The 9,220-nt window shown below is 47.8% G+C and overlaps 1 protein-coding gene across 1 annotated transcript; it reads left to right on the top strand.

Annotated features, from left to right (window-relative positions):
* The first annotated feature begins 6,718 nt into the window (after positions 1–6,718).
* P2RY4 (pyrimidinergic receptor P2Y4) lies at positions 6,719–8,834 on the top strand. The gene has a single exon (XM_015444352.3). The coding sequence runs from the start codon at positions 7,301–7,303 to the stop codon at positions 8,396–8,398; it is 1,098 nt and encodes a 365-aa protein (XP_015299838.1). The 5' UTR covers positions 6,719–7,300; the 3' UTR covers positions 8,399–8,834.
* Positions 8,835–9,220: the final 386 nt, after the last annotated feature.

Below are 9,220 nucleotides of genomic sequence, written 5' to 3'. Positions count from 1 at the left end.
ATGGAATGTAAATCATTACTCTTTTCCAGAAGTTTGTGCATTTCTTGACTGAGGTAAAATTCACAAATCTTAACTGCAGCTCAATGAATTTTTACCTACTGTGGCAAGCTTAATTATGCCCCCCAAAGATGTCAGGTCTTAATCCCAGGAACCGATGAATGTTACCTTATATGAAAAAGAGACTTTGCAGATGTGAATAAATTAAGGAGCTCGAAATGGGGAGATTATTCTAGATTATCCAGGTGGGCCCTAATGTAATCACTAGTCTCTTTGTGAGAGAGGGGCAGAGAGAGTTTTGACTCTGAAATAGGAGGCAATATGAGGCCTGAAGTAAGATGCTAGGCTGCTGGCTTTGAAGACGGAGGAAGGGGCCATGAGCCAAGGAATGCAAGCAATACAACTCTAGAAGCTGGAAAAGACAAAGAAATCGATTCTCCCCTAAAGTCTCTCACGGCCACAAGATGGCTGTTCCTGCTCAGGCATGGCCCTGCTGAAACCTTGATTTTGGCCCACTGAAACTGATTTTAGACTTCTGACCTCCAGAACTGTAAGAGAAGAACCGTGTATTGTTTCAAGTCACCAAGTCTGTGGTAATTTGTTACAGCAGCCATAGGAAACTAATACACCTGTGTAAACGCACATATAACCACCACCCAGGTTAAGATATAGAACATTTCCATTCCCCCAGAAAATTTCTTTGTGCCTCTTTCCAGTTAGTAGCTTCCCGAAGAGAACAGTCACAAGTTTCACTTTGACCTGGAATACTTGCATTTTACGAGGATGCAACAGTAAGAAAGCAAAGGAATGCATATCTAATGGAGTTACTGGCCCCTATAATACATTGGTGGGGGAAATATTTTTAGGTCCTTACCCACCCTCATTCTGTACACCTGGATGATATCTCCAACCAGACCTTCCAGTTAGAAAATGATGATCAGATCTCTGCATGAGGAAGGAGTGGGTTATTCAGTAAAAGGTTGTAGAAGACAGAATTGCTTACCAACTCAATAGTCATCTCCCTCTTCCTCCTTGTGGGAAGAATCCCCATTTTTAAGGTATTTCACCCTCCTCCGCATGGGTCTGTGCTCCTCTATGCCACTCATGGTCGTTTTATCCCCCTTGCCAGTGATCAGCTTAGTTATAGGCATGGTGAAATTCAGGCCACTGTGATGTGAGAGGAGGTATGCTGGAGAGATTCTGGGAAAGGTTTCTTGAATGATAAAAATAAGCATACAGGAAGAGGCCTTCCTCTTTTACCATTGAATATCGCCATGTCTGGAAACAATGCCTGACCGGCAATAGCCACCCTGTGACCATGAAAGTTGCTAAATAACATGCCAAGGTTTCAAATCAGAGAGATGGAAAGAATCAGGATTTTTTAATGACATTGTTGAACTGCTGAATTAATCAGCTCCAAAGCCACCCACTACTGAACTTATATGCAAGATAATATATTTCCTTTTTTAAAAACAGTCATCTAAGTTGGGATTTTCTGTTATTGCAACTGAAAACATAGCAAAAGATTCAAGTGGGATGTGGATGAGGCATTAGCTCAGTGGGGGAGGATGGAACGGAGATAGATGGATTAAATCGCAGAAACAGATTTCCTGTGCTGTCCTAGGCGCTGAACAAACTAGTCCTGGTCTCCACTCTAAGGTTGTTAACAGCCTTGCTGGAGATAAAGTTGGGTGTGTAGAAAGACAAAAAGGGCACACTACAGATAATACATATGAACAAAGCTAACTTGGGTACAACTATGTGGAGCCAGTCATTTCCCCATGATTTTATTAGTAAGTTTAGACATCCAGGGCTTCAGATCACTACTCCTTTCCGTCAAGGTTGAGTGACTGTCTTGTTCCACTTACTCTCAGCAAGTAATTCCATTTGTTCACTTCATAAAGAAAATTCAGGGCCGGGTGCGGTGGCTCAAGCCTGTAATCCCAGCACTTTGGGAGGCCGAGACGGGCGGATCACGAGGTCAGGAGATCGAGACCATCCTGGCTAACACGGTGAAACCCCATCTCTACTAAAAAATACAAAAAAACTAGCCGGGCGAAGTGGCGGGCGCCTGTGGTCCCAGCTACTCGGGAGGCTGAGGCAGGAGAATGGCGTAAACCCGGGAGGCGGAGCTTGCAGTGAGCTGAGATCCGGCCACTGCACTCCAGCCTGGGCGACAGAGCCAGACTCAGTCTCAAAAAAAAAAAAAAAAAAAAAGAAAAAAAAGAAAATTCAGCCAATTGGAGTGGACCTCACACCTTCCAAATACACCTATACTTTAATTCTCAATAACGACAATGAGGGCACTCTGCTGGGTTCCTTACATGCATTGCTTCATTGTCTTCTCACAACAAGCTAGGTGCTAGCATCCTCATTCTACATATGAGGAAATGGAGGTTCAGAGAGACTTATCCATAGTCACAGCTGCCAGGCAATGGAGCCAGAGTTCAACCCTAGGTCTGTCTGACTCCAAGCCTGCATTTTTTCCACTATATCACTTACCTTCCCTCCCTCATTTTCTTCCCTCTCCCTTCCTTCCTACCTTTATCCCTCCTTTCCCTCCTCCCTCCCTCCCTCCTTCCCTCCTTCTCTCCCTTCCTTCCTTCCTTCCTTTCCTCCTAACTCAGAGAAAGATATTAGAAATCATGCCTCTTCTCCGTTTCCTTCTTAAAGCTCCAAGGAAACAGAAAATCTTGCAAAGAAACTGTCATCAAGACAATTATGAAGAGTAGATGTGAAGGGCCAAGAGGGAGAGGACTGGAACAAACTGGAGGAGTAGGGCAATGGAAGGGTGTCAGCAATAATGGTATTTGTACATCTTATTTATCTCTGTCATGAGAAAAATAGTAAACTTTTTCTGCATACTAAATTCCAGACGTCAATGAGATACCCAAGTGTGTGTGTCCTGTAGCAAACAATATATATAGGGCTTAGATTATAGATGTGGGAACCATTCAATTCAACAAATTATAATTAAGTTATTCATTCATTCAACAACTATTTATTGAACACTTACTATGTGCAAGGTACTTGTTTTCTTAACTCTGAGTTGGAAGGCATTTTTATGGGGACAGCAGAGAATATAATTGGAAATAAAATATCTAGAACATATGTTATAATAACTTCACCTGGAAGGCTATGGGAAAGACAGAGGTACAATGAGGTACATGTTCTCAAGGAGCTCTGGTTCTGGTATGGGGGTGGGAGGATCAGGAGGAGATGGCCAAAACCACAAATGAGTATAATTCTAGGCTGCCTGTGGTATGTGCCATCTCTGTAGAAATGAAATGTGATAAAAGTGTGAGAGAAGGAGAGATGCATTTTGATTAGAGAGAGATCTGTATGCTGGAGTCTCTTGGCCATTACCAATTTTTGATAACCTCTGAGTCATAGTTGAAATCATGAGAGTAGATGTTCCAAGAGAGAAGGGGAAGAGAGGGTGGGGGTAGGGGGGAGAGAGATGGTGGAGAGGGAGATAGAGGAGAGGAGAGGAGAGGAATCTTTGGGGTAAGGCTCACATGTGGGGAAAGTAGGGCAAAAAAGAGCCAGGGAAGGGGCCAGAAGGAACATCCAGAGGAAGAGGAGAACCGGAGTAAAGCAAAGTCACAGAAACCAAAGTAAAGAAGAGTTTCACAGAAGAGAGTGAGGCTGATCCGCTGCATTCCATTCCTCTTGGCCCCGGGTGAGGATAGTAAAAGCCAATCAGGGGTGCTGGTTGGGGAGGGTTGGGAGAGGTCTTTTCCTGAAATAGCCACTGGGCGGCAGTGGTGGCAGCAGCAGCCGCTGCAGCTGTGTCCGGACCTGCAGAAACGTAGCAGAGCTAAGTCAGGGGAAATGTAGCAGAGGTGAACCAGCCTGAAGCAGTGGGAGCAGGAAGCTGGCTCAGGCTGGGGCTTCTGTAGTGTAGTGCTTCTCCTTGGGTGTACACCAAACTTCAAAACACGCTTGTCCACCTCTGCAGAGGCCAGGTTCATCCCTGGGAGCAAAGCAGTAATAAAAAACACCTTATAAACTTGCAGCATTTTATGGTTCACAAAGTGCTTCCACACCTGGTAACCAATTCAATATTCAGGAAACCCTTGGTGTTATCATTCCCATTTCACTGGTGAAGAATGGAAGTTACAAAGAGGCGCCCAGGCTCACATAACTAATAAGTGGAAGAGCAAGGATTTAAACACAGGTCCGTCTGGCTTCAGAAACCCGGGCCTCTTATGCAGTGTCACAGTAGTCAGCTGCCCAGGACTCAGGTTATGACTGTGCCCTCCACTGCTACCTTTTATTCCACCCCTTACTCTACCACAGGGCAAGGATCTTCAGTTTCCCCATCCAGGTTTCTGAGCTTTCTGAGAGATCTAGATTCTAAATTCTAGAGCCTCCTTTGCAAGTCCGCCTCCTCCTCTCACTCCCGGTATCCAGCTGGGTGACATTCTCAGGACCTGAGGATCAAGTAAATTCAGAGTCCCCATTGCTTCTCAGCTCCATGCAGAGTGGATTCTGCTCCAGCCTGCTCACCCCTCCCCAAAGGCACTGCTTACCTCATCCTCAGAGTCCTCCAGACCGGGTTTGCCTCTAGTGCCTAAGACATACTTACGGAGGCTTAGTTGGCTTCAGGAGCCCCAGATCCTGAGCTGCTGACAGTCCCTACACCCGGCTCTCAAACCTCTAGGCTTGTTCTCTGCACCTTCTCCACTATATTCAGACCAAGTCTCTGGGAGTGATCAAGAGAGATGAGGGGTACTGTATAGAAAGGGGTAGAGTCTGTATGGGAAATGTATTGGCTAGTATCCTCCAGGAGGCATGAACTGTCTCCTGGCCATCTCCTCTTACATGTATAACAGGCATCTCAAAATTTACAGGCTGAAAAGTGAACTCCCAATCTTTCCCCTAAACCCACTCCTATCTCTGTCAACAGTAACTTTATTCTTCCAGCTGCTCAGGTCAGGCATCTTGGAGCAATTTTTGACTCTTCTTTCTCTTATACCCCATATCGGTAAATCTCGCTGTCCCTACTTAAAAAAAATATATCCAGAATTTGACCACTTCTCATCATCTCCGTCACTGTGATCCAAGCTACCATCATCTCTATCAGCAATAGCCTCTTGACTGGTCTTCCCCCTGTACCTCCAGCCCTGCAGTCTATTCTCAACATAGAGCTGGCCAGTGAGCCTTCTAAAATGTAAGTCAGATGACACCTCTCTTCTCTAAATCCTAAGTGCCTTCCCATTCACCAAAGAGTCCTTTACAACGGCCTCCAAGGACCTTCATGATCTGGTCCCTGCCAAACTCTCTGACTTCATTTTTTACTTTTCCCCTTCTCACAACACCTGGCCTTTATTCAAAAGTCACCCTTAATATTTATTTATTTATAGACAGGGTCTTGCTTTGTCATTGAGGCTGGAGTGCAGAGGTGTGATCATAGCTCACTGCAACCTCGAACTGCTGGGTTCAAGTGATCCTCCTATCTCGGACTCCCAAAGTGCTGGGATTAGACGTGTGAGCCACTGTGCCTGGTTTCACTCCTAATACTTAAAACAACGACTCTCTCTATTACCCTTTTCCTTCCCTCTTTAATTTTTCTCCATAATGATGATCACAATCTACATATTTTACTTATTAATTTTGTTATCCCCCAGTAGTATGTAAGTACCATTAGGGCGGGAGTCTTTGTCTATTTTGTCTACTCCTAAGGAATTACCAGTAACTGGAACTGGACCAGGCAAAAGTAGACTCTCAGTAAATATTTGTGGTTTTAAAAAAAATTATTTATATTTGAGACAGGGTCTCACTTTGACACCCAGATTGGAGTGCAGTGGCGCGATCACAGCTCACTGCAGCCTCAACGTCCCAGGTTCAAGCACTCCTCCTGCCTTAGCCCCCCATGTAGCTGGGACTTCAGGTGCATGCCACCACGCCCGACTAATTTTTTGTATTTTTTGTGGAGACAGGGTTTTGCCACGTTGTCCAGGCTTGTGTTGAACTCCTGAGTTCAAGAGATCTGCCTGCCTTTGTCTCCCATAAATATTTGTTGATTCTTTCCTGGATCATAGCTAGTGGCTTAGAGAGGCAACTTAAGCACAGCAATTAAGTCATGGATGCTAGAGCCTGATCCAAAGGCAGGCCTGCCTTGGTTCAAATCTTGACTCTACCACTAACTAGCAAGACACCTAAACTTTCTGTGCCTTCATTTTTTCATCAGCAGAGCAGAGACAATAATAGTACCTAGTTCATAGAGAACCTATGGAGTCATTAATAAGTATAAAGCACTTAAGAAAAATGCCTGTCACATACTAAGTGCTATATAAGCATTCGTTGTAATGATATGCATATGAGATTGAGATTTGTATTAAATATCAGTAGTTTAGATTTTCTAAAATCTTTCAATGTGTTGTCCTGCATTTGCCCATGTGAAAATTCATTTCCCATGTTTCTGCTCACTTACACAGACTTGTATGATCCCCCTGTAATCTATCTCCAGGGGCCTGGCTCTTCATCGGTAAACTTGGATGTTTCCTCGTGTGCTTCCTCCTGCAGTCATTTCAAAGCTGTTAAAATAGTAATCTCGCTGGGCCCCAGTTTCCCAATCTGTACAATGAGTAGGGTTGGACTAGGTCATTGTAAAGGGCCTTTCTAACTCTTTGGATCTCCCAGATGGGAGGAGGGACAGGCCCCACCTCCAACTCCACCTCCTTGGATATGCCCTCTGGCTGCCAAGGGGAAAGGTGACAGAGTCAGCTGAGCTCAGCTTCAAGGGGACCAGGTAGGAGACGTGCCAAGGTTCTTGGGCAAGGGTGGCAATGGGGCTCCTGGGCTGTAGGCGGGCAGTGGGGAAGGTGTCATAGGTAAATGTCATCTGGAGACACTGTGACCAGGGCACTAGGAGAGGCGAAGGCACTGTGGGGAGAGACACTCCTCTTCCAGGGACACAGCTGTGATGAGGAGTCAGGAGACACTTTGTGTCTGGGTATCTTCCCACTTTGGATAGTGCTGGGAGGCCTCCACCCTCTTAAGCCAGCCAGGCTCTTAGGGACAGAGTGAGCTGCAGAGTGAGAACAACCCAAACCCACGGGCTGCCTGCCTGAGCCCCAGCACTGCCTGCTGCCCACCACTCCCCAAGCTGGACCAAGGGAGCTTGGGTAGGGGCCTGGCTAGCCTGAGTGCACCCAGATGCACTCCTGTCAGCTCTCTCTAGTGCTTCAACCACTGCTCTCCCTGCTCTCTGCGTTTTTTGCCCCAGCTCAGGGATAGGGGTGGGCAGGGAAATCCTGCCACCCTCACTTCTCCCCTTTCCATCTCCAGGGGGGCCATGGCCAGTACAGAGTCCTCGCTGTTGAGATCCATAGGCCTCAGCCTAGGTCCTGGCAGCAGTGAGGTGGAGCTGGACTGTTGGTTTGATGAGGATTTCAAGTTCATCCTGCTTCCTGTGAGCTATGCAGTTGTCTTTGTGCTGGGCTTGGGCCTTAACACCCCAACCCTGTGGCTCTTCATCTTCCGCCTCCGACCCTGGGATGCAACTGCCACCTACATGTTCCACCTGGCATTGTCAGACACCTTGTATGTGCTGTCGCTGCCCACCCTCATCTACTATTATGCAGCCCGCAACCACTGGCCCTTTGGCACTGAGATCTGCAAGTTCGTCCGCTTTCTTTTCTATTGGAACCTCTACTGCAGCGTCCTTTTCCTCACCTGCATTAGCGTGCACCGCTACCTGGGCATCTGCCACCCACTTCGGGCACTACGCTGGGGCCGCCCTCGCCTCGCAGGCCTTATCTGCCTGGCAGTTTGGTTGGTCGTAGCCGGCTGCCTCGTGCCCAACCTGTTCTTCGTCACAACCAGCACCAGAGGGAACACCGTCCTGTGCCATGACACCACTCGGCCTGAAGAGTTTGACCACTATGTGCACTTCAGCTCGGCGGTCATGGGGCTGCTCTTTGGCGTGCCCTGCCTGGTCACTCTTGTTTGCTATGGGCTCATGGCCCGTCGCCTGTATCAGCCCTTGCCAGGCGCTGCACAGTCTTCTTCTCGTCTCCGATCTCTTCGCACCATAGCTGTGGTGCTGACCGTCTTCGCTGTCTGCTTCGTGCCTTTCCACATCACCCGCACCATTTACTACCTGGCAAGGCTGTTGGAAGCTGACTGCCGAGTGCTGAACATCGTCAACGTGGTCTATAAAGTGACTCGGCCCCTGGCCAGTGCCAACAGCTGCCTGGATCCTGTGCTCTACTTGCTCACTGGGGACAAATATCGACGTCAGCTCCATCAGCTCTGTGGTGGTGGCAAGCCCCAGCCCCGCACGGCTGCCTCTTCCCTGGCACTAGTGTCCCTGCCTGAGGATAGCAGCTGCAGGTGGGCAGCCACCCCCCAGGACAGTAGCTTCTCTACTCCTAGGGCAGATAGATTGTAACACGGGAAGCCGGGAAGTGAGAGAAAAGGGGGTGAGTGCAGGGCAGAGGTGAGGGAACCCAATAGTGATACCTGCTAAGGCGCTTCCTCCTGTTTTCCAGGCTCTGGATAGAAGCCCTCGCCCTGAGGGTTGCAGGGAGACAGGGACATTATGGGTGATCTCATCTCTCATAACCCCTTCAGTTGCCGACTCTTTTTTAGCCAATGCCAGCCTTCTACTCCTTTCTCATTGTTTCTGTCCCTTCCTGGGGCCATTGATCCTACAAGTCTTCCTGAAAATCTTCCCCAGTCCTCTTTCCCTGTCCCATTTCCCCCACAGCCTCCTATAGCATGTGTTTCTCCAGCCAGACCAGAGCATTCAGCTGAAGGGGTGGATCAGGCAGAGTCATCTCAGGATTGGCCTGACGTATCTGATGGTGATAACCAGAATCAGGAAGTGGAGGCAACTTCCATATCACAGATGCCAAGGATGTGCCATATGCAGCACCCACACCAACTTCCTGGTTCTCCCTCAAAGACAGCATAGTCTTGCTTACCGAGGCACTGCAATAGGGTGTGATCCCAGGGAGCCTGCATGCCAGGGTCCCCGCATATAGCTGGGGGCCTGACACTGTTGAACTAGTGCGCAGCATGAATTAAAGTCCTGTGATGGGGTGGGGACCTTAGCTGATAACAGCCTTTAGGACAGGAATGGGACTGGACCTTCTTTATGATGTTTGCTCAGAACATGTATATGACAGCTCTCCTGTACTTAACGAAAGGACAAGTGGATGGCTCAGACTGAGGGGGTGGAGCTCTCATGTCTATGGCTGTAAGTTCCGGC

Source organism: Macaca fascicularis, chromosome X (assembly GCF_037993035.2).
Source record: "Macaca fascicularis isolate 582-1 chromosome X, T2T-MFA8v1.1".
Classification (NCBI taxonomy): domain Eukaryota; kingdom Metazoa; phylum Chordata; class Mammalia; order Primates; family Cercopithecidae; genus Macaca; species Macaca fascicularis.
This window is presented reverse-complemented; position numbering and strand designations above follow the sequence as displayed.

Excerpts from the sequence above, each read along its gene's own strand:
- P2RY4 (XM_015444352.3), top strand. The coding sequence starts at position 7,301 with ATGGCCAGTACAGAGTCCTCGCTGTTGAGATCCATAGGCCTCAGCCTA.